This window comes from Scyliorhinus torazame, chromosome 9, assembly GCF_047496885.1.
Source record: "Scyliorhinus torazame isolate Kashiwa2021f chromosome 9, sScyTor2.1, whole genome shotgun sequence".
In the NCBI taxonomy this organism is placed as follows: domain Eukaryota; kingdom Metazoa; phylum Chordata; class Chondrichthyes; order Carcharhiniformes; family Scyliorhinidae; genus Scyliorhinus; species Scyliorhinus torazame.
In genome coordinates this window covers 2,657,311-2,683,124 of record NC_092715.1, presented here as the reverse complement: position 1 = coordinate 2,683,124, position 25,814 = coordinate 2,657,311, and the positions used below count along the sequence as shown (strand labels likewise).

Genomic DNA, 25,814 nt, shown 5'->3' with positions numbered 1-25,814 from the left:
TACTTACCTCCCTGAACGACTGCAGCAGGTTACTGCCAGAAACTGACAGCGTGATGTCAATGTGGTGCATAATAAAGAGAGGCTCCTCCTGCGTCTGGAAAGGGAAACTGCCCAGGTTGTCTGCTATGTACAGCAGCAGGTTCACCTCCGTTTTCTACACAGAAGAAAAACAAAGTGTGAGCAGGTTCAAAGGCCCATTTCAGCTTTTAGGTCATCCTTAGGTAACCCCATTCACAGTCTCGTCTCCAGGATCAGTAATCTTTCATTGAAATAATTGGTAGAGTATGAGATTATACAATGTCAAAGAACAAAGAACAAAGAAATGTACAGCACAGGAACAGGCCCTTCGGCCCTCCAAGCCCGTGCCGACCATACTGCCCGACTAAACGACAATCTTCTACACTTCCTGGGTCCGTATCCTTCTATTCCCATCCTATTCATATATTTGTCAAGATGCCCCTTAAATGTCCCTATCGTCCCTGCTTCCACCACCTCCTCCGGTAGCGAGTTCCAGGCACCCACTACCCTCTGCGTAAAAAACTTGCCTCGTACATCTACTCTAAACCTTGCCCCTCTCACCTTAAACCTATGCCCCCTAGTAATTGACCCCTCTACCCTGGGGAAAAGCCTCTGACTATCCACTCTGTCTATGCCCCTCATAATTTTGTATACCTCTATCAGGTCGCCCCTCAACCTCCTTTGTTCCAGTGAGAACAAACCGAGTTTATTCAATCGCTCCTCATAGCTTATGCCCTCCATACCAGGCAACATTCTGGTAAGTCTCTTCTGCACCCTCTCTAAAGCCTCCACATCCTTCTGGTAGTGTGGCGACCAGAATTGAACACTATACTCCAAGTGTGGCCTAACTAAGGTTCTATACAGCTGCAACATGACTTGCCAATTCTTATACTCAATGCCCCGGCCAATGAAGGCAAGCATGCCGTATGCCTTCTTGACTACCTTCTCCACCTGTGTTGCCCCTTTCAATGACCTGTGGACCTGTACTCCTAGATCTCTTTGACTTTCAATACTCTTGAGGGTTCTACCATTCACTGTATATTCCCTACCTGCATTAGCCCTTCCAAAATGCATTACCTCACATTTGTCCGGATTAAACTCCATCTGCCATCTCTCCGCCCAAGTCTCCAGACAATCTAAATCCTGCTGTATCCTCAGACAGTCCTCATCGCTATCCGCAATTCCACCAACCTTTGTGTCGTCTGCAAACTTACTAATCAGACCAGTTACATTTTCCTCCAAATCATTTATATATACTACAAACAGCAAAGGTCCCAACACTGATCCCTGTGGAACACCACTGGTCACAGCCCTCCAATTAGAAAAGCATCCCTCCATTGCTACCCTCTGCCTTCTATAGCCTAGCCAGTTCTGTATCCACCTTGCCAGTTCACCCCTGATCCCGTGTGACTTCACCTTTTGTACTAGTCTACCATGAGGGACCTTGTCAAAGGCCTTACTGAAGTCCATATAGACAACATCTACTGCCCTACCTGCATCAATCATCTTAGTGACCTCCTCGAAAAACTCTATCAAGTTAGTGAGACACGACCTCCCCTTCACAAAACCGTGCTGCCTCTCACTAATACGTCCATTTGCTTCCAAATGGGAGTAGATCCTGTCTCGAAGAATTCTCTCCAGTAATTTCCCTACCACTGAAGTAAGGCTCACCGGCCTGTAGTTCCCGGGATTATCCTTGCTACCCTTCTTAAATAGAGGAACAACATTGGCTATTCTCCAGTCCTCCGGGACATCCCCTGAAGACAGCGAGGATCCAAAGATTTCTGTCAAGGCCTCAGCAATTTCCTCTCCAGCCTCCTTCAGTATTCTGGGGTAGATCCCATCAGGCCCTGGGGACTTATCTACCTTAATATTTTTTAAGATGCCCAACACCTCGTCTTTTTGGATCTCAATGTGACCCAGGCTATCTACACACCCTTCTCCAAACTCAACATCTACCAATTCCTTCTCTTTGGTGAATACTGATGCAAAGTATTCATTTAGTACCTCGCCCATTTCCTCTGGCTCCACACATAGATTCCCTTGCCTATCCTTCAGTGAGCCAACCCTTTCCCTGGCTACCCTCTTGCTTTTTATGTACGTGTAAAAAGCCTTGGGATTTTCCTTAACCCTATTTGCCAATGACTTTTCATGACCCCTTCTAGCCCTCCTGACTCCTTGCTTAAGTTCCTTCCTACTTTCCTTATATTCCACGCAGGCTTCGTCTGTTCCCAGCCTTTTAGCCCTGACAAATGCCTCCTTTTTCTTTTTGACGAGGCCTACAATATCACTCGTCATCCAAGGTTCCCGAAAATTGCCGTATTTATCTTTCTTCCTCACAGGAACATGCCTGTCCTGTATTCCTTTCAACTGACACTTGAAAGCCTCCCACATGTCAGATGTTGATTTGCCCTCAAACATCCGCCCCCAATCTATGTTCTTCAGTTCCCGCCTAATATTGTTATAATCAGCCTTCCCCCAATTTAGCACATTCATCCTCGGACCACTCTTATCCTTGTCCACCAGTACTTTAAAACTTACTGAATTGTGGTCACTGTTACCGAAATGCTCCCCTACTGAAACATCTACCACCTGGCCGGGCTCATTCCCCAATACCAGGTCCAGTACCGTCCCTTCCCTAGTTGGACTGTTTACATATTGTTTTAAGAAGCCCTCCTGGATGCTCCTTACAAACTCCGCCCCGTCTAAGCTCCTGGCACTAAGTGAGTCCCAGTCAATATTGGGGAAGTTGAAGTCTCCCATCACCACAACCCTGTTGTTTTTACTCTTTTCCAAAATCTGTCTACCTATCTGCTCCTCTATCTCCCGCTGGCTGTTGGGAGGCCTGTAGTATACCCCCAACATTGTGACTGCACCCTTCTTATTCCTGATCTCTACCCATATAGCCTCACTGCCCTCTGAGGTGTCCTCTCGCAGTATAGCTGTGATATTCTCCCGAACAAGTAGCGCAACTCCGCCTCCCCTTTTACATCCCCCTCTATCCCGCCTGCAACATCTAAATCCTGGAACGTTTAGCTGCCAATCCTGCCCTTCCCTCAACCAGGTCTCTGTAATGGCAACAACATCATAGTTCCAAGTAGTAATCCAAGCTCTAAGTTCATCTGCCTTACCCGTAATGCTCCTTGCATTAAAACATATGCACTTCAGGCCACCAGACCCGCTGTGTTCAGCAACTTCTCCCCGTCTGCTCTGCCTCAGAGCCACACTGTCCCTATTCCCTAGTTCTCCCTCAATGTTCTCACCTTCTGACCTATTGCTCCCGTGCCCACCCCCCTGCCATACTAGTTTAAACCCTCCCGTGTGACACGAGCAAACCTCGCGGCCAGGATATTTATGCCTCTCCGGTTTAGATGCAACCCGTCCATCTTATACAGGTCACACCTGCCCCGGAAGAGCTCCCAGTGGTCCAGATAACGGAAACCCTCCCTCCTACACCAGCTGTTTAGCCACGTGTTTGTCAGAGCGGGCTTCCACATTCTGTCAACATAGCACAATGTCTCTGATTGGGAAGTTGCTACAATGGAAAATAGGATGGAACATGGAACAGTACAGCACAGTACAGGCCCTTCAGCCCACGATGTTGTGCCGACCATTTACCCTAATCTAAGATTAACCTATCCTACACCCCTTCAATTTACTGCTGTCCATGTGTCTGTCTAAGAGTCGCTAAATGTCCCCAATGACTCTGACTCCACCACCTCTGCTGGCAGTGCATTCCACACACCCACCACTCTCGGTGTAAAGAACCTCTGACATCTCCCCGATACCTTCCTCCAATCACCTTGAAATTATGTCCCCGTGTGACAGCTATTTCCGCCCTGGGCAAAAGTCTCTGGCTATCCACTCTATCCATGCCTCTCATCACCTTGTCACCTCTATCAAGTCACCTCTCTGCCTTCTTCGCTCCATGGGTCAAACAAACCACCTGGAAACCTGCTGGAATAGAATAGAATAGAATTTTACAGTGCAGATGGAGGCCATTCAGCCCATCAAGTCTGCACCGGCCCTTGAAAAGAGCACTGTACTTAATCTCATGGAAGTGACAGCGGCAGTCAGCTCGGGGAGCGTCACCACGAGAACCGTCTAGTACCTGAAGATGATCAATGACCTCCACCCCCTGCCCCACCCCCAGGAATACACCTGGTATTGCCCCCGTTTAGCATATTTCTGTGTTCTGGACCACCCATGTCCAGCAATCCTGTTGCCAACTTTGATACTAACTCGCTAGGATCCAATGTTTATTCCGATCTCAGTTTCTGACTCAGTTTCTCTTGTTTTTGAGCTGGATCCTCCACTTCCTTTCTTCCCTCTGTCACAATCTGTGAGATGTTGTGATTAGCACAGTGAACAGACAGTACTAACTCTTGTCGCTGGATCGGCTGCCAGAATGTTATAGTGTTCAGTGCTCCTGTCACACATGCTGATCAATCAGTTATGTTGCAAGAAAGGGAAAACTTTCCTTGGCATCCAGAGTGTGACTTTCCCATATATTCTTCCTCATTCTTCCTTCCTTGTGAGTCTTCGGCTGCCGGCTTCTTCTAAGAAGCGCATAGCAGATGCTCAGCCAAGCTTCGTTGAGAATTTGGTTGGGGGTGGGGGTGGAAAAAGTTCCATATTTTGACCCAGTGACAGTGAAGGAATACCGCTGATATATTTCCAAGTTAGGATGATTGGTGGCTCGGAGGGGAACTTGCAGTTGGTGGTGCTCCCATTCGGCCGCTACCCTCACACTTCACGGGTTATAACAAAGAACAAAGAAAAGTACAGCATAGGAACAAGCCCTTCGGCCCTCCAAGCCCGTGCCGACCATGCTGCCCGTCTAAACTACAATCTTCTGCACTTCTGGGGTCCTTATCCCTCTATTCCCATCCTATTCATGTATTTCTCAAGATACCCTTTAAACGTCACTATAAGGTACTTTTCCATTTCACAATACAGAATAATAGTGCAGAAGAGAACCTTCAGCCCATCGATTCTGTATTGAAGCAAGAAAGGCCCTGATCTGCCTACCTAATCCCACTGGCCAGCACTTGGCCCATAGCCTTGAATGTTCAGACGTGCAGAGTGCTCATCGGGGTACTTTTTAAAGGGTGTGAGGCAACCCGCCTCTACCCCCTCCCAGGCAGTGCATTCCAGACCCTCCCCATCCTCTGGGTAAAAAAGGTTTTTCCTAAAATCCCCCCTCAACCTCCTGCCCCTCACCCTGAACGTGTCCCCCCTTGTGACTGACCCTTCAACTAAGGGGAACAGATGCTCCCTATCCACCCGGTCATGCCTCTTAAAATCATGTACACCTCGATTAGGTCACCCCTCAGCCTTCTCTGCTCCAGAGAAAACAACCCAAGCATATCCAACCTCTCTTCATAACTAAAATGTTCCATCCCAGGCAACATCCTTGGGAATCTCCTCTGCACCCCCTCCAGTGCAATCACATCTTTCCTATAATGTGGCGACCAGAATTGCACACAGTGCTCCAGCTGTGGCCTCACCAATGTTCTACACAACTCCAACAGGACCTCCCTGCTTTTGTAATCTATGCCCCGATTGATAAAGGCGAGTGTCCCACATGCCCTTTTTCACCCCCCTATTAACCTGCCCGTCTGCCTTCAGAGATCTATGGGCAAACACGCCACGGTCCCCTTGTTCTTCGGAACTTCCCAGTGTCAGGCCATTTATTGAATATTCCCGTGTCAAATTGCTCCTTCCAAAGTGTAACTCCTCACACTTTTCAGGATTAAATGCCACCTGCCACTTTTCTGCCCATTTGACCATCCCGTCTATAGCTTCCTGTAACCCAAGACTCTCAACCTCACTGTTAACCACCTTTGTGTTGTCCACATAAATACAGAGTAGGATTTTCTGGGACTAAGGCCATAAGAACAGGGTGATCATTCAGACCCTGAAGCCCCTTTAGACAATCATCAGATCATTTACTTGTTTTGATTCTGCAACCCTTAACTAACAAAAACCCACTGGTATTAGCCCTCAAACTTTCAATTAGCTCCCAGCCTCCACAGCTGTTTTTTCAGGGCATGTATTTCAGAGATCCACTATCCTGGTGTGTTAAATGCTTCCTGATCTCTTTCCCGAATAGCTTACCTCTAATTTTAAGGACGTGCCCCATGTTCTCCCCACCCAAGGGAATAGTTTCTCCCCAATTGAAGCCCGTTAACATTTAAATATTATGGTCAGGTCTCCCTAATCTTCAATATTCAGGGAATATTCATTTCATATTCAGGGAACAAACGTTGTGGTCATAAGACATAGGAGCAGAATTAGGCCTTCTCCCCATAGCCCGTGATCCCCTTATTAATCAATCTGTCTCTGTCTTAAAGACACTCAGTGATTTGGCCTCCACAGCCTTCTGCGGCAAAGAGTTCCACAGATTCACCACCCTCTGGCTGAAGAAATTCCTCCTCATCTCAGTTTTAAAGGATCGTCCCTTTAGTCTGAGATGGTGTCCTCTGCTTCTAGTTTATCCTACAAGTGGAAACATCCTCTCCACGACCACTCTATCCAGACCTTGCAGTATCCTGTAAGTTTCAATAAGATCCCCCCTCATCCTTCTAAACTCCAACAAGTACAGACACAAAGTCCTCAACCGTTCCTCATACGACAAGCTCTTCATTCCAGGGATCACTCTTGTGATCCTTTCCATGCAACAGCTCCTCATAGTTTACCCGTTATATCATTCTGGTGAACCTGCAACTCTTCTAAAGCGAAAACATTTTTCCGGAGAGGATGTGCCCACAACTTAATCAAGTATTCCAGCCGGACTCAATTCTAGATACTATACACCAAGGCTTCACTTCCTCCCATCTTTTCCCATTTACTCTACTTACTCCAAACTCCTAATTTATTGAAGTACAAACTGTTTACCCCTTCATCCAAGTTACTGAACAATATGGTGAAAAGCTGGGGCCCCAGGACAGATGCCAGATCCAATCTAAGCTCCAAAACCTAGGACTTGGCTCCTCACTCTGCAACTGGATCCTCGACTTTCTGACCCACAGACCACAATCAGTAAGAATAACCAACAACACCTCCTCCACGATAATGGGCCCCGCAAGGCTGCGTACTTAGCCCCCTACTCTACTCCCTGTACACACACGACTGCGTGGCAAAATTTGGTTCCAACTCCAGCTACAGGTTTGCTGACGATACAACCATAGTGGGCTGAATCTCGAATAACGACGAGTCACAATACAGGAGGGAGATTGAGAACTTAGCGGAGTGGTGCAGCGACAACAATCTCTCCCCCAATGCCAGCAAAACTATAGATCATCAACGGGGCAGAGGTGGAGATGGTTAGCAGTTTCAAATTCCTCGGGGTGCACGTCTCCAAAAATCTGTCCTGGTCCACCCACGTCGACGCTACTACCAAGAAAGCACAACAGCGCCTATACTTCCTCAGGAAACTGCATCACAGCCTGGTATGGCAACTGCTCAGCCCAGGACCGCAAGAAACTTCAGAGAGTCGTGAACACCGCCCAGTCCATCTCACAAACCTGCCTCCCATCCATTGACTCCATCTACACCTCCCGCTGCCTGGGGAGAGTGGGCAGTATAATCAAAGATCCCTCCCACCCGGCTTACTCACTCTTCCAACTTCTTCCATCGGGCAGGAGATACAGAAGTCTGAGAACACGCACGAACAGACTCAAAACCAGCTTGTTCCCCGCTGTCACCAGACTCCTAAATGATCCTCTTATGGACTGACCTCATTAACACTACACCCTGTATGCTTCACCCGATGCCAGTCTTTATGTAGTTACATTGTGTACCTTGTGTTGCCCTATTATGTATTTTCTTCTCTTTTCATGTACTTAATGATCTGTTGAGCTGCTCGCAGAAAAATACTTTTCACTGTCCCTCGGTACACGTGACAATAAACAAATCCAATCACAAATCTCAGAGTCTTCATTCTCCCATTCAAGCCCATCTCTCTCGTACTTTCACTCTCGCATTAAAGTCTATTTCTTTATTATCCTCTCCAGCATCACGTTACTCAATTCTAATTTCAATAACACACTGATTGTGGCCCTTGTTACTTTGATAGCACATTTCCCGAATATTTGTTCACTAATTTCCATCCATTGGTTCTACTTCCTTGCAGTACAGTAACAGACCGATACTGACCCCACATTAGCCTGGTCAATCCTAGCCATCAGTTGATAATGAGGCTGGTTTGCCAGGGATCTTTGGTATTATTGACTCACCGCACTGTCATCGAATAGGTTGAGTAAGGCAATGAGGAAGGCGCGTCGATGTTGCCTGTTTCCCCGGATCATGGTGTAGAGGTGTGAACACAAAGCTGTCACATTCTCCTCCTGCCTGAAGCCACGGATTAACTCCGTGATTTCAGAGTGGATGGACTGTTGAAGCTGGTATGACATCTTCATTCCTGCCACTGCTTTCATCTGGAAAAAGAGTATCCAACGATCAGCATCACTCGTACCACTTCCACTAATTAAAATAGCCACATTTCTATACACTGCACAGGGCTGGAAAATGTTTAAATTTATGGCGTTTCTTAAAAGAACTTTGTAAACCATTCGGCTACCCAATTAGTCCCCTTTGGTGCCCTTTCCATGTGGTATTGCATAGCTTCTCTCCAAGTGTTTATCCAATTCTCTTTTGAAAGAGATTATGGAATCTGCTTCCAGTACCTTTCAGGCAGTACATTCCACATCCCAAGAACTTGTTGCCTAAAATGATTTATTTTAATTCCCCACCCCCATGAATTATTTTACCATTTTAAAATCTGTGTCCTTTTAGCCAGTAGAAACCACATTAGAGCCCAACATTTTGGATGTCACTATTGAGATGAATTTCCCCTTAACCATCTCTGCTCCAAGTAAAACAGTCCCAGATTCACTTGTCTCCCCATAACTGAACACAGAAACAGAGAGAATAGGCGCAAGGTCCATTCAGCCCTTCGAGCCTGCTCCAACATTCATTATTTTTTAAGATAAATTTAAAGTACCCAATTTTTTTCCCCCTAATTAAGGGGCAATTTAGTGTGGCCAATCCACTTACCCCGCACATCTTTTGGTTGTGGGGGCGAAACCTACGCAGACACGGGGAGAATGTGCCAACTACAAATGGATAGTAGCCCGGAGCTGGGATTGAACCCAGGTCCTCAGTGCCGTGAGGCAGCAGCGCTAACCACTGCGCCACCCACACCGCCATTCATCATGATCCTGGCTGATCATCCAATTGATTAGCCTAATCCCGATTTTCCCCGTATCCTTTGATCCCCTTCACCCCAAGTATTATATCTAACCGCTTCTTGAAAATACAATGTTTTGGCCTGAACTACTTCCTGTGGTCGTCCTCGATCTCTGTCCTGTCCCCAAAGCCTTTACATCCTTCTTAAGGTGTGATGCCTAGAACTGTAAACAATATGCCACTGTTAGGCATAACGTCCTTGCTTTTTACATTCTATTCTTCATACAAAATGATCAGAGGGATAGATAGGGTGGACAGTGAGAGCCTTCTCCCGCGGATGGAAATGGCTAGCATGAGGGGCCTTAAACTGAGGGGTAATAGATATAGGACAGAGGTCAGGGGTAGGTTCTTTACGCAAAGAGTAGTGAGGCCGTGGAATGCCCTACCTGCTACAGTAGTGAACTCGCCAACATTGAGGGCATTTAAAAGTTTATTGGATAAACATATGGATGATAATGGTATAGTGTAGGTTAGATGGCTTTTGTTTCGGTGCAACATCGTGGGCCGAAGGGCCTGTACTGCGCTGTATTGTTCTATGTTCTATTCCTCCATAAATATCAAGGACGTGATATACTTTTTATTAAAATTAACAGATTTATCAGCTTTCTCTGCCACCTTTAAAGATTTGAGTGTGAATGAATGTAACCTCTAAAGTTGTGTGGATGCACATCCTCACAGTAATCAGGAATTGGCGGGTACCAGAACAATAGGTCATAAGAACATAAGAACTAGGAGCAGGAGTAGGCCATCTGCCCCCTCGAGCCTGCTCCGCCATTCAATGAGATCATGGCTGATCTTTTGTGGACTCAGCTCCACTTTCCGGCCCGAACACCATAACCCTTAATCCCTTTATTCTTCAAAAAACTATCTATCTTTATCTTAAAAACATTTAATGAAGGAGCCTCTACTGCTTCACTGGGCAAGGAATTCCATAGATTCACAACCCTTTGGGTGAAGAAGTTCCTCCTAAACTCAGTCCTAAATCTACTTCCCCTTATTTTGAGGCTATGCCTTCTAGTTCTGCTTTCACCCGCCAGTGGAAACAACCTGCCCGCATCTATCCTATCTATTCCCTTCATAATCTTATATGTTTCTATAAGATCCTCCCTCATCCTTCTAAAAGAGAGATTGCAGATGGGAGTTAAATCCGGACAAATGTGAGGTAATGCATTTAGGAAAGTCTAATGCAGGTAGGGAATATACAGTGAATGGTAGAACCCTCAAGAGTATTTTTTTAAAAATAAATATTTTATTGAAAATTTTTGGCCAACCATCACAGTACATTGTGTATCCTTTACACAGTAATATCACAATATAAATAACAATGGCCAGTTTTATAAACAAGAAATAAATAATATATAAACAAAAAAAAAACTAAATGGCAACTGCCTTGTCCCAGATAAATATTCTCCAAAAATGTTTTAACCGTCCAATATACAATTATCTATAACAACAACCTATACATATTATACTTATATATTGACATCCCTGAGAATCCCTCTGGTCCCCCCCCCCCCCCCCGGTTGCTGCTGCTGTCTTCTTCTTTTCCATTCCCTCTATCTTTCTGTGAGGTATTCGACGAACGGTTGCCACCGCCTGGTGAACCCTTGAGCCGATCCCCTTAGGACGAACTTAATCCGTTCCAGCTTTATAAACCCTGCCATGTCATTTATCCAGGTCTCCACACCCGGGGGCTTGGCTTCCTTCCACATCAACAGTATCCTGCGCCGGGCTACTAGGGACGCAAAGGCCAAAACATCAGCCTCTTTCGCCTCCTGCACTCCCGGCTCTTCTGCAACCCCGAATATAGCCAACCCCCAGCTTGGTTCGACCTGGACCCCCACCACCTTCGAAAGCACCTTTGTCACCCCCACCCAAAACCCCTGTAGTGCCGGACATGACCAGAACATGTGGGTGTGATTCGCTGGGCTTCTCGAGCATCTTGCATACCTATCCTCTACTCCAAAAAATTTACTGAGCCGTGCTCCAGTCATATGCGCCCTGTGTAACGCCTTAAATTGTATCAGGCTTAGCCTGGCACACGAGGACGATGAGTTTACCCTACTTAGGGCATCAGCCCACAGCCCCTCCTCAATCTCCTCCCCCAGCTCTTCTTCCCATTTCCCTTTCAGCTCATCTACCATAATCTCCCCCTCGTCCCTCATTTCCCTATATATGTCTGATACCTTACCGTCCCCCACCTATGTCTTTGAGATCACTCTGTCCTGCACCTCCTGCGTCGGGATCTGCGGGAATTCCCTCACCTGTTGCCTCGCAAAAGCCCTCAGTTGCATATACCGAAATGCATTCCCTTGGGGCAACCCATATTTTTCGGTCAGCGCTCCCAGACTTGCAAACGTCCCATCTACAAACAGATCTCTCAATTGTGTTACTCCTGCTCTTTGCCATGTTCCAAATCCCCCATCCATTCTCCCCGGAGCAAACCTATGGTTATTTCTTATCGGGGACCACACCGAGGCTCCCGTCTTTCCCCTATGCCGTCTCCACTGCCCCCAAATGTTTAGTGTTGCCACCACCACCGGGCTTGTGGTGTATTTCTTCGGTGAGAACGGCAACGGCGCCGTCACCATAGCTTGTAGGCTAGTCCCCCTGCAGGACGCCCTCTCCAATCTCTTCCACGCCGCTCCCTCCTCTTCTCCCATCCACTTACATACCATTGAGATATTGGCGGCCCAGTAGTACTCACTTAGGCTCGGTAGTGCCAGCCCCCCCCTATCCCTACTACGCTGCAAAAATCCCTTCCTCACTCTCGGGGTCGTCCCGGCCCACACAAAACTCATGATACTCTTCTCAATCCTTTTGAAAAAAGCCTTCGTGATCACCACCGGGAGGCACTGAAACACAAAGAGGAATCTCGGGAGGACCACCATTTTAACCGCCTGCACCCTCCCTGCCAGTGACAGGGATACCATGTCCCATCTCTTGAAGTCCTCCTCCATCTGTTCCACCAACCGCGTTAAGTTTAACCTATGCAATGTACCTCAATTCTTGGCTATCTGGATCCCCAAGTAGCGAAAGTCCCTTGTTACCTTCCTCAGCGGTAAGTCCTCTATTTCTCTGCTCTGCTCCCCTGGATGTACCACAAACAGCTCACTTTTCCCCATGTTCAGCTTATATCCTGAAAATTCTCCAAACTCCCCAAGTATCCGCATTATCTCTGGCATCCCCTCCGCCGGGTCCGCCACATACACCAATAAATCGTCCACGTAAAGAGATACCCGGTGTTCCTCTCCTCCCCCGAGTACTCCCCTCCACGCTATTGCCAGGAGCTCAATCGCCAGTGCAAACAATAATGGGGACAGAGGACATCCCTGCTTCGTCCCTCTATGGAGCCGAAAATACGCAGACCCCCGTCCATTCGTGACCACGCTCGCCATCGGGGCCCTATACAGCAGCTGTACCCATCTAATATACTCATCTCCAAAGCCAAATCTCCTCAACACCTCCCACAAATAATCCCACTCCACTCTATCAAATGCTTTCTCGGCATCCATCGCCACCACTATCTCCGCTTCCCCCTCTGGTGGGGGCATCATCATTACCCCTAGCAGCCTCCGTATATTCGTATTCAGCTGTCTCCCCTTCACAAACCCAGTTTGGTCCTCATGGACTACCCCCGGGACACAATCCTCTATCCTCATTGCCATTACCTTGGCCAGAATCTTGGCGTCTACATTTAGGAGGGAAATAGGTCTATAGGACCCGCATTGCAGCGGGTCTTTTTCCTTCTTTAGGAGAAGCGATATCGTTGCCTCCGACATAGTCGGGGGCAGCTGTCCCCCTTCCTTCGCCTCATTAAAGGTTCTCATCAGTATCGGGGCAAGCAAGTCCACATATTTCCTATAAAATTCGACTGGAAATCCACCCGGTCCCGGAGCCTTCCCCGCCTGCATATTCCTAATTCCTTTCACTACTTCCTCTATCTCGATCTGTGCTCCCAGTCCCACCCTCTCCTGCTCCTCCACCTTAGGAAATTCCAGCCGGTCCAGGAAGCACATCATTCTCGCCTTCCCATCCGGGGGCCGAGCTTCGTATAATCTTTTATAGAATGCCTTGAACACTCCATTCACTCTCTCCGCTCCCCGCTCTATCTCTCCTTCCTCATCCCTCACTCCCCCTATTTCCCTCGCTGCTCCCCTTTTCTTCAATTGATGGGCCAGCAACCTGCTCGCCTTCTCCCCATACTCATACTGTACACCCTGTGCCTTCCTCCACTGTGCTTCTGCAGTACCCGTTGTCAGCAAGTCAAATTCTACGTGTAACCTTTGCCTTTCCCTGTACAGTCCCTCCTCCGGTGCCGCCGCATATTGCCTGTCCACCCTCAGAAGTTCTTGCAGCAACCGCTCCCTACTCTCCTGCTTTCCTTTATGTGCCCTTATTGATATCAGCTCCCCTCTAACCACTGCCTTCAGCGCCTCCCAGACCACTCCCACCTGGACCTCCCCGTTATCATTGAGTTCCAAGTATTTTTCAATGCACCCCCTCACCCTTAGACACACCCCTTCATCTGCCATTAGTCCCATGTCCATTCTCCAGGGTGGACGCCCTTCTGTTTCCTCCCCTATCTCCAAGTCTACCCAATGTGGAGCGTGATCCGAAATGGCTATAGCCGTATACTCCGTCCCCCTCACCTTCGGGATCAACGCTCTTCCCAAGACAAAAAAGTCTATTCGCGAATAAACTTTGTGGACATAGGAGAAAAACCGAGAACTCCTTACTCCTAGGTCTGCTAAATCTCCACGGGTCTACTCCTCCCATCTGCTCCATAAAATCTTTAAGCACCTTGGCTACAGCTGGCCTCCTTCCAGTCCTGGATCTCGACCTGTCCAGCCCTGGCTCCAGCACCGTATTAAAATCTCCCCCCATTACCAACTTTCCCACCTCTAGGTCCGGGATACGTCCTAACATGCGCCTCATAAAATTGGCATCATCCCAGTTCGGGACATATACGTTTACCAAGACCACCGCCTCCCCCTGTAATTTGCCACTCACCATCACGTATCTGCCCCCGCTATCCGCCACTATGGTCTTTGCCTCAAACATAACCCGCTTCCCCACTGGTATTGCTACCCCCCTGTTTTTCGCATCTAGCCCCGAATGAAACACCTGCCCCACCCATCCTTTGCGTAGTCTAACCTGGTCTATAAGTTTCAAGTGCGTCTCTTGTAACATAACCACGTCTGCCTTAAGCTTCTTAAGGTGTGCGAGTACTCGTGCCTTCTTTATCGGCCCGTTCAGCCCTCTCACATTCCACGTGATCAACCGGGTTGGGGGGCTTTTTACCCCCCCCCCCCTTGTCGATTAGCCATCCCCTTTTTCCAGCTCCTCACCAGGTTCCCACGCAGCTGTGTCCCCCCAGGCGGCGCCCCCCCCCCGCCCACCCCACCCCATTCCGGCTCCCCCCTCTCCCCAGCAGCAGCAACCCAGTAACTCCCCCCTCCCCGCTAGATCCCCCACTAGCGTAGTTACACCCCCCATGTTGCTCCCAGAAGTCAGCAAACTCTGGCCGACCTCGGCTTCCCCCCCGTGACCTCGGCTCACACTGTGCGACGCCCCCTCCTTCCTGCTTCCCTATTCCCGCCATGATTATCATAGCGTGGGAACAAAGCCCGCGCTTCTCCCTTGGCCCCGCCCCCAATGGCCAATGCCCCATCTCCTCCACCTCCCCTCCTCCCCCCATCACCACCTGTGGGAGAGAGAAAAGTTACCACATCGCAGGATTAGTACATAAAACTCCTCTTTCCCCCCTTTTTAACCCCCCTCTTTGCCCCCCACATTCGCCCCACCACTTTGTTTCAAACGTTCTTTTTAAGTAACCCGCTTATTCCAGTTTTTCTTCCACAATAAAAGTCCACGCTTCATCCGCCGTCTCAAAGTAGTGGTGCCTCCCTCGATATGTGACCCACAGTCTTGCCGGTTGTAGCATTCCAAATTTTATCTTCTTTTTGTGAAGTACCGCCGTGGCCCGATTAAAGCTCGCCCTCCTTCTCGCCACCTCCGCACTCCAGTCTTGGTATACGCGGATCACCGCGTTCTCCCATTTACTGCTCCGAGTTTTCTTTGCCCATCTAAGGACCATCTCTTTGTCCTTAAAACGGAGGAATCTCACCACTATGGCTCTGGGAATTTCTCCTGCTCTCGATCCTCGCGCCATCACTCGGTATGCTCCCTCCACCTCCAACGGACCCACCGGGGCCTCCGCTCCCATTAACGAGTGCAGCATCGTGCTCACATATGCCCCGACGTCTGCTCCTTCTACACCTTCAGGAAGACCAAGAATCCTTAAATTATTCCTCCTCGCGTTATTCTCCAGCACCTCCAATCTTTCCACACATCGTTTATGGTGTGCCTCGTGCATCTCCGTCTTCACCACCAGGCCCTGTATATCGTCCTCGTTCTCGGCAGCCTTTGCCTTCACGACCCGAAGCTCCCGCTCCTGGGTCTTTTGCTCATCCTTTAGCCCTTCGATCGCCTGTAATATCGGGGCCAACAACTCCTTCTTCATCTCCTTTTTAAGCTCTTCCACGCAGCGTTTCAAAAACTCATGTTGTTCAGGGCCCCATATTAAACTGCCACCTTCCGACGCCATCTTGGTTTTTGCTTGCCTTCCTTGCCGCTGCTCTAAAGGATCCACCGCAATCCGGCCACTTTCGTCTCCTTTTTCCATCCGTATCCAGGGGGGATTCCCTTCTGGTTTACCGCACAGTGCTTTTAGCCGTTAAAATTGCCGTTGGGGCTCCTATCAAGAGCCCAAAAGTCCGTTCCACTGGGAGCTGCCGAAACGTGCGACTTAGCTGGTCATCGCCGCACCCGGAAGTCCAGCCCTCAAGAGTATTGACAGTCAGAGAGATCTAGATGTACAGGTCCACAGGTCACTGAAAGGGGCAACACAGGTGGAGAAGGTAGTCAAGAAGGCATACGGCATGCTTGCCTTCACTGGCCGGGGCATTGAGTATAAGAATTGGCAAGTCACGTCCGTTGAGCTCACCCTAACATGACGGTGTACCTGAGCAAGAGACCCTAGCTGGTCAAGTGAAGACAAGCATCCAGCTGTTGCGGGGAAAATTTGCATACGTCCGTTGTGCTCACCCTAACTTGAAGGCGGTTTGTGGAGGAGCTGTTGTCAAGTGACACTTAAACACGAAACGCTTCTTCAGTGTTTCCCTCCCTACCCCCTCCTCTAACCCAAAAAGACCAACCGCTGTAAAGATCAAGAGGAAGGCTCGAGGGCAGGTTGGAGGAGGAAGAAGTTGAACCGTGATGTCACAGCCTGCAGGTAAGGGATTGGCTGGTGACTGGTAAGTAGTTTCTCTTTTATTTTCCCTCAGGTGTTATCGTGCGGGGCGCAGAGGTTGCTGAGTGAGTGCTTGCTGAGAAGGGGAGTGAATAACAGGTAAGCTCTTTCTTCTTTTTATCTAGAGGGGATGGCAGGGAAGATAGACACATAGAACATACAGTGCAGGAGGAGGCCATTTGGCCCATCGAGTCTGCACCGACCCACTTAAGCCCTCACTTCCACCCTATCCCCATAACTCAATAACCCCATCTAACCTTTTTAGTCACTAAGGGCAATTTATCACGGCCAATCCAGCTAACCTGCACATCTTTGGACTGTGGGAGGAAACCGGAGCACCCGGAGGAAACCCACGCAGAGACGGGGAGAATGTGCAAACTCCGCACAGACAGTGACCCAGCGGGGAATCGAACCTGGGACCCTGGCGCTGTGAAGCCACAGTGCTAGCCACGTGTGCTACCGTGCTGCTCATAATAGTGCAATGTTCCTCCTGCAGAATGTTTGAGGTGAGGGACGCCGTCAGTGTCCCTGCTGATTTCATCTGTGGGAAGTGCACCCACATCCAGCTCCTCAGAAACCGTGTTAGGGAACTGGAACTGGAGCTGGATGGACTTCGGATCATTCGGGAGGCAGAGGTGGTGATAGATAGAAGCTTCGGGGATGTAGTGACTCCAAAGAATAAAGATAGATGGGTGACGGTGAGAGGGGCTGGGAGGAAGCAGTCAGTACAGTGATCCCCTGTGGTCGTTCCCCTTAGTAACAAGTATTCCGCTTTGGATACTGTTGGGGGGGGGGGCGACTTACCAGGGGTAAGCCATGGGGTACAGGTCTCTGGCAGAGTCTGTCCCTGTTGCTCAGAAGGGAAGGGGGGCGAGAGGATTAGAGCATTAGTCATTGGAGACTCCATAGTTAGGGGGATAGATAGGAGATTCTGTGGGAACGAGAGAGACTCGTGGTTGGTGTGTTGCCTCTCAGGTGCCAGGGTCTGTTATGTCTCGGACCGTGTTTTCGGGATCCTTAAGGGGGAGGGGGAGCAGCCCCAAGTCGTGGTCCACATAGGTACCAATGACATAGGTAGGAAAAGGGATAGGGATGGAAGGCAGGAATTCAGGGAGCTAGGGTGGAAATTTAGATCTAGGACAAACAGAGTTATTATCTCTGGGTTGTTACCCGTGCCACGTGATAGCGAGACGAGGAATAGGGAGAGAGAGAGAGAGGAGTTGAACACGTGGCTACAGGGATGGTGCAGGATGGAGGGTTTCAGATTTCTGGATAATTGGGGCTCATTCTGGGGTCAGTGGGACCTCTACAAACGGGATGGTCTGCACCTGGACCAGAGGGGTACCAATATCCTGGGGGGGGAAATTTGTTAATGCTCTTCGGGAGGGGTTAAACTAGTTCAGCAGGGGCTTGGGAACCTGAATTGTAGCTCCAGTATACAGGAGGTTGAGAGTAGTGAGGTAATGAGTATGGTTTCAAAGTTGCAGGAGTGTACCGGCAGGCAGGAAGGTGGTTTAAAGTGTGTCTTCTTCAATGCCAGGAGCATCCGGACTAATGTGAGCGAACTTGCAGCATGGGTTGGTACCTGGGACTTCGATGTTGTGGCCATTTCGGAGACATGGATAGAGCAGGGACAGGAATGGTTGTTGCAGGTGTCGGAGTTTAGATATTTCAGTAAGCTCAGGGAAGGTGGTAAAAGAGGGGGAGGGGTGACATTGTTAGTCAAGGACAGTATTACAGTGGCAGAAAGGACATTTGATGAGGACTCGTCTACTGAGGTAGTATGGGTAGAGGTTAGAAACAGGAAAGGAGAGGCCACCCTGTTAGGGGTTTTCTATAGGCCTCCGTAAATTTCCAGAGATGTAGAGGAAAGGATTGCAAAGATGATTCTGGATAGGAGCGAAAGCAACATGGTAGTTGTTATGGGGGAGTTTAACTTTCCAAATATTGACTGGAAACGCTATAGTTCGAGAACTTTAGATGGGTCAGTTTTTGTCCAATGTGTGCAGGAGGGTTTCCTGACACAGTATGTAGATAGGCCAACGAGAGGCGAGGCCATATTGGATTTGGTACTGGGTAATGAACCAGTACAGGTGTTAGATTTGGAGGTAGGTGAGCACTTTGGTGATAGTGACCACAATTCGATTACGGTTACTTTAGTGATGGAAAGGGATAGGTATATACCGCAGGGCAAGAGTTATATCTGGGGAAAAGGCAATTATGATGCGATGAGGTAAGACTTAGGAAATGAAAATCGCTTGTCACAAGTAGGCTTCAAATGAAGTTACTGTGAAAAGCCCCTAGTCGCCACATTCCGGCGCCTGTTCGGGAAGGCTGTTATGGGAATTGAACCGTGCTGCTGGCCTGCCTTGGTCTGCTTTCAAAGCCAGCGATTTAGCCCTGTGCTAAACAGCCCCGGGCATCCCGGATGCATCGGATGGAGAGGAAAACTGCAGGGGATGGGCACAATGGAAATGTGGAGCTTGTTCAAGGAACAGCTACTGCGTGTCCTTGATAAGTATGTACCTGTCAGGCAGGGAGGAAGTGGTCGAGCAAGGGAACCGTGGTTTACTAAAGCAGTCAAAACACTTGTCAAGAGGAAGGAGGCTTATGTAAAGATGAGACATGAAGGTTCAGTTAGGGCGCTCGAGAGTTACAAGTTAGCTAGGAAGGACCTAAAGAGAGAGCTAAGACGATCTAGGAGGGGACATGAGAAGTCTTTGGCAGGTAGGATCAAGGATAACCCTAAAGCTTTCTATAGTTATGTCAGGAATAAACAAATGACTAGGGTAAGAGTAGGGCCAGTCAAGGTCAGTAGTGGGAAGTTGTGCTTGGAGTCCGAGGAGATAGGAGAGGTGCTAAATGAATATTTTTCGTCAGTAACACAGGAAAAAGACAATTTTGTCGAGGAGAATACTGAGATTCAGGCTACTAGATTAGAAGGGCTTCAGGTTCATAAGGAGGAGGTGTTAACAATTCTGGAAAGTGTGAAAATAGATAAGTCCCCTGGGATGAATGGGATTTATCCTAGGATTCTCTGGGAAGCTAGGAAGGAGATTGCTGAGCCATTGGCTTTGATCTTTAAGTCATCTTTGTCAACAGGAATAGTCCCTGAAAGTTGCCAACCAGGTTGAGAGGGTTGTTAAGAAGGGCACACATAGGAGCAATCAGGAATGTGCAGGGCACACAGGAACAATCAGACATGTGCAGGAAACAGGATTGCACAAGTGTGTCCTTTTGAGCTTTGGGCACGTGCAGCAACATTAAAGAGATCACAAAATATAACAAGCAGCTAAGGGAAATTAGAAGACACATTGATGTGAGCCCCCAGATATTTTGGTTTGTGCACACCCGTTGAAATTTTACCATTTAATTTATATTGTCCCTTCTCATTCTCTCTCAAAATACACCGCACCGTACATTTCTGCATTAAATTGCACCCGTGACATTTCACAAGCCTGTGTCTTTGTCCCCCCTGAAAAATATTGCTACCCTCAATTTACACAATTCCAAGTTTTGTCTCACCTGCAAACATTGAAAATTATGCTCTGCATATCTAAGTCCTGATCATTAATATATAGACATTTGAACCAATTTATGCAGGCTGACATTCATTAGCCCCTGATTTTCCGTACGAGAGTGAATTTGGTCTGCATGGCCTCCAACACCACTTCCATACCCAAGGAAGATTGTGGCTGCAGCTTCTGTTATTTCGGTTTTAAAACTTTTTTATTTTAATTTTTATAAAAAGAGTACCCAATTTCCAATTCTTTTTTTCCAATTAAGGGGCAATTTGGCGTGGCCAATCCACCTACTCTGTACATCCCTTTGGATTGTGGGGGTGAGACTCACACAGACACGGGGAGAATGTGCAAACTCCACACAGACAGTGACCCGGGGTTGGAATCGAACCCAGACCATCGCCGCCGAGACAGCAGTGCCTTATCTCCCTCATTAACTGAGGATGTACCCCACTTGGTGCAGAGCTTTACATTGCCAATCTTTTAAGCACCACATTTTTGAATGGCTGCTCAGTAAGGAGTTAACAGCAGCTTGACAGATGGAGGGAGTCACCACTTACATGTACAAATCCAGTGTACTTTTTGTCTATTTCCACCAGCTGTTGATCTGATTTGTTGCGCATTGTAGATTCTGGGTCTGTTCCGATTGCAATCAGATATGGCACACACTGTAAAGGAAACAAACATAGGACATGAGAAGGAAGTAATCATATATCATACAAATACTGGGCAGTCTTCATGTTACTAAAAGTGAAGACCTTTCACAGAATCTTTCAGTGATCTTTGGTTGATCGAGTCTGCACCAAAATGTGAAAAACACCTGCCTACCTAACCCTATTTGCCGCACTTGGTCCATAGCCTCGAATGTTCAGACGTGCCAAGTGTTCACCCAGGTACTTTTTAAAAGGATGTGAGGCAACCCGCCTCTACCACCCTCCCAGGCCGTGCGTTCCAGACCCTCATCGCCCTCTGGGTAAAAAGGTTTTTCCTCAACCGCCCCCCCCCCCCCCCCCTCGCCTTGAACTCCTGTCCCTTTAGTCCACCAGTATCTTCACCTTTGGTCCATTAGTATCCATACACTATTTGAACAATTACTGAAAGTTTAAGGGGCACCACGGTGGGGCAGTGGTTATCACTGCTGCCTACGGCGCTGAGGACGTGGGTGGAATTTGCACCCCCATCGCCCCCCCCCCCCCCCCCCCCCCACTGGTGTCTGCATGAGCTTCACCCCCATAACCCAAAGATGTGCAAGTTAAGTGGATTGACCACCGTGAATTGCCCCTTAAAAAATAATTAGGTACTCTAAATTTATTTTTAAAAATGACTGAAAGGTTTGACAACGAGCCCTATCAACAGCACTGCTGTAAGAAATCAGCGATGGAACCCTCAGCACCTGCCACAATCGGAGAAGATCCAACAACCCCGATGAAACAAATCATCATCCAGGTCCCAGTAGTTTGTTTAATCAGCATCCTTGGCCACTGGACTCAAATGATCATCCCAGTGTAGCTCTGTGTCTATAATTTAAAGACTGCACTGCAGCCACTCGTCAACATTATTTTAATAGCAATCCCCTTTCCTGCCACCTCTACCAAAAACAAGCAGCAATGTTAGGTGTCTACAGTAATTTGCGCCTCGACATACTGAATTGGATACGTGTCGCTGCCATTCCACCATCTTTGTTTGGCCGCTGTTTTGGAATCCGCTATGTAGCACCATTGTTAAAAAACCATTGACACAAAGGTGGCAGTAGCTGAATAAGGTCAACCACCTTCTCAGGGCAGAGAAGTCACAGCAAACAGCAAAAACAATCAGCCCAAAAATAGTTCCCGTACCAGCCTCCCCGAAAAGGCGCCGGAATGTGGCGACTAGGAGCTTTTCACAGTAACTTCATTTGAAGCCTACTTGTGACAATAAGCGATTTTCATTTTTTCATTTCAGTTGTGAAATAGAATGTACTGGGTTGTTTGTAATGATTGAAACATTTAAAAACGCTCTAAACAATTTTGATACATCACTGCATTTTGCTTCACCATTTAATCACTGAAGCCAACATGCAAACGCTTACTTGGACAGGGTGGACCAGGCCCTGGTTTAGCGTCAGAGCGATGACATTAAGTGCAAAGTGGCGCACAGGAGAGTGCGTGTGGAAAAATGCTTCGAGAACCTGTTTGAGGTAGAGCTGCATGATGGAACTGCTCATCCCTGAGGAAATATCGCCCATCTCCTTGAGATCTTCCTGTTTTGCCACTTTCTTCCCTGTTAGAAACAAATAATTCATTGTACATAATATTTGTTATACTCCTCCTTCACACCAAGATAGAATCATATTGGCCGTGATCATATTTCCTCAATTCTAATAAAGAAATCAATGCATTCATTAAGAAAAGGTGGTTGTATTCCACATCAGTAAGACACCAGGTTAATATCGGTTTGAAATTTGCCAGTTTGGAGGTCAGTTGTCTCACAACTATAGTAAGCAAAACATCAACCTTGTTTAAATTAATAAATGTGAGGTGATGCACTTTGGTAGAGGAATATGGAGATCATCTAACCCCCGAAAGATTAGAGCGGTGGTGGGGGGTGGGGAGAGAAGCAATCTGGGAGGTGGGGTACAAGGTACAAATCATTAAAAGTAGCAACGCCACAACTCTTCAGAACTCCATGACACTTCAGAAGAGTCAAATCTGACTTGAAACAAAAACACTATTCCTCTCCACACAGGTACTGCCAGGTCTGCTGAATATGGGCAGCACCTGGTTTATATTTCGGGTTTTTAACGTCCACAGTCTTTTGCTTTTATATCATGACACCGATATGGAGTGGTTATTGAACAGGATGGTGCTCCTTTCGCTCTGAAACATATAATGAGGGGAGAACATACAAGATGCAATGTATTACCATGGAATAGTTGAAGCGACGAGCAACGATGCATTTATGGGGAAGCTCGGTAATATGAGGGAGAAATAAACAGAAAGCGACAGTACAGGACGCCATTCCGCACATCATGCGGTGCTGGCTCCTTGGTAGGGTTGTCAAATTATTCATACGCCTTTGCTCTCTCCTCATAGCAATGCATATTTTCCCTCCAGTATATATGCAATTCTCGTTTAAATGTTGCTCCTCCAGATGCTTCCACCACTCTTCCAGGTAGGGCATTCCAGGTCACAACAACTCAGTGGCTCCAAAGACTTACGCCCCTCTGATTCTTTCTCCAATCACCGTAAAGCTGTGTTCTCTGTTCATCCTTGATACTAATCAATAAAATCTCTTTTTATTTAAAGTTTGTCCAAGGGACGCGAGAGGTACTGGTTACACCAATATCCTCAACTGTCCATAAGAAAACCCCACTGATGACACCAAACAAGACGACATCAGCAATGTTACCGAGAGGCCAGAGTGCATGACAAGGCAGCAGCAAACTTAGGACTGAGTTTAAGAGGAATTTCTTCACCCAAAGGGTTGTGAATCGATGGAATTCCCTGCCCAGTGAAGCAGTAGAGGCTCCTTCATTAAATGTTTTCAAGGTAAAGATGGTTTTTGAAGAATAAAGGAATAAAGGGTTATGGTGTTTGGCCGGCAAAGTGGACACAAAAGATCAGCCATTTTCTCATTGAATGGCGGAGCAGGCTCGAAGGGCCAGATGGCCTACTCCTGCTCCTAGTTCTTATGTTCTTATATGTTCTAAAAGCATTGCGTAAAGACACAAAAGGAGCTGGTGACGCAGAAGCTGGTGACACAGGCATGGCCAACAAGGATACCAGTCTTCAGGATGCACAGCGTCAAAAGGCTAAGGCACAAAGACCAGTGTTCCAGAAGCGATGTTGGAAAGCTGACAAGAGCCCAGGAGATCAGCGGGTTGATCCTGTCATAGATGCACATGACGTGGGACACTCGCCAGTTGGTAGTAAGGCGTACAACAGGACAGTCGCATTTAGGGTAGTTCCAGTAGAGTTCATAGAACTCAAATAGTAACCAAGTCAGTATAGCATTCGGTGTGTTATCTTTCCACGTGTTCATTAATAAATTATCATTCTAGCCAAGTCATCAGATGATCTGTGTGCATCATTACAACAGCAAGGTCACAGAACACAATGTGGTTCCTTAATGTCCTTTAGGGAAGGAAATCTATCATCTTTACCTGGTCTGGCCTACACGTGACTCCAGATCCACAGCAATGTGGTTCACTCTTAAATGCCCTCAGGGCTGGGTAACAAATGCTGGCCCAGCCAGCGCCACCCACACCCCATGAATGAATAAAAAAGAGACAAGGACAGCAGATACCTGGGCACACCCCCACCTGGAGTTTCCCCTCCAAGTCACTCACCACCCGGATTTGGAAGTCTCTCGCCATTCCTTCCCCGTCACTGGGACAACATCCTGGAACTCCCCCTCCCCAACAGCAGAGTGGATGTGCCTACACCTCATGGACTGTAGCGGTTCAAGAAGGCAGCTCACCACCACCACCTTCTGAAGGGGATCTACAGATGGGCAATAAATGCTGGCCTTGCCAGCGACATCCACATCCTGCAAATTAATTTTTAAAAAGCCCCGATATCCACAGTTAAACGGTTTGGCGAAACAGGTGCATCGCTCAACCAAACATCTTCAAGAAATGTGTACGGGATCGCACAAGCTACTATGCTGTATTCCTTAGTCTGTGAAATCTACAATGATAGGGCCTTCCCTCGTCAGCACAACAATTTCTTTCCAGGTGCACCAGGACCACGAATCCTCCTGCCAAGGATCTGTTGTAGCCCAAATTTGAAACCAACAGGAAGGAGGCCCTCCTGTAATGCAGATTGAAAAACAAAAGCACTGATTGAAATGCCCATAGACGTGGCCCTCTAACGCCAGGTCAAATGGTCAGGATTCAGACTGCATGTGGCCATGATAGGTTGGCAGTGGCACATAGTCCCACAACTATGTGGGATGGTGCAGGCGGGAGGGATTCAGATTTCTGGATAACTGGGGCTCTTTCTGGGGAAGGTGGGACCTCTACAGACAGGATGGTCTACATCTGAACCTGCGGGGCACAAATATCCTGGGGGGGAGATTTGTTAGTGCTCTTTGGGGGGGGTTTAAACTAATGCAGCAGGGGCATGGGAACCTGGATTGTAGTTTTAGGGTAAGGGAGAATGAGAGTATAGAGGTCAGGAGCTCAGATTTGACGTCACAGGAGGGGGCCAGTGTTCAGGTAGGTGGTTTGAAGTGTGTCTACTTCAATGCCAGGAGTATACGAAATAAGGTAGGGGAACTGGCAGCGTGGGTTGGTACCTGGGACTTCGATGTTGTGGTCATTTCGGAGACATGGATAGAGCAGGGACAGGAATGGATGTTGCAGGTTCCGGGGTTTAGGTGTTTTAGTAAGCTCAGAGAAGGAGGCAAAAGAGGGGGAGGTGTGGCGCTGCTAGTCAAGAGCAGTATTACGGTGGCGGAGAGGATGCTAGATGGGGACTCATCTTCCGAGGTAGTATGGGCTGAGGTTAGAAACAGGAAAGGAGAGGTCACACTGTTGGGAGTCTTCTATAGGCCTCCAAATAGTTCTAGGGATGTAGAGGAAAGGATGGCGAGGATGATCCTGGATAAGAGCGAAAGTAACAGGGTAGTTATTATGGGAGACTTTAACTTTCCAAATATTGACTGGAAAAGATATAGTTCGAGTACATTAGATGGGTCGTTTTTTGTACAGTGTGTGCAGGAGGGTT

The 25,814-nt window shown here is 47.9% G+C and overlaps 1 protein-coding gene across 4 annotated transcripts in view; it reads right to left on the bottom strand.

Moving 5' to 3' along the window:
• Positions 1–25,814, bottom strand: part of LOC140429045 (nipped-B-like protein) — an 817,118-nt gene that overhangs the window by 52,275 nt on the left and 739,029 nt on the right. For all 4 annotated transcript variants that reach the window (XM_072515574.1, XM_072515576.1, XM_072515575.1 and 1 more), the window contains 4 exons: positions 22,175–22,365; positions 20,667–20,774; positions 8,259–8,459; positions 8–154 (listed from right to left, as the gene is read on the bottom strand). In XM_072515574.1, coding sequence (XP_072371675.1) covers positions 8–154; positions 8,259–8,459; positions 20,667–20,774; positions 22,175–22,365 — 647 coding nt within the window. The remainder of the gene's footprint in view (positions 1–7; positions 155–8,258; positions 8,460–20,666; positions 20,775–22,174; positions 22,366–25,814) is intronic.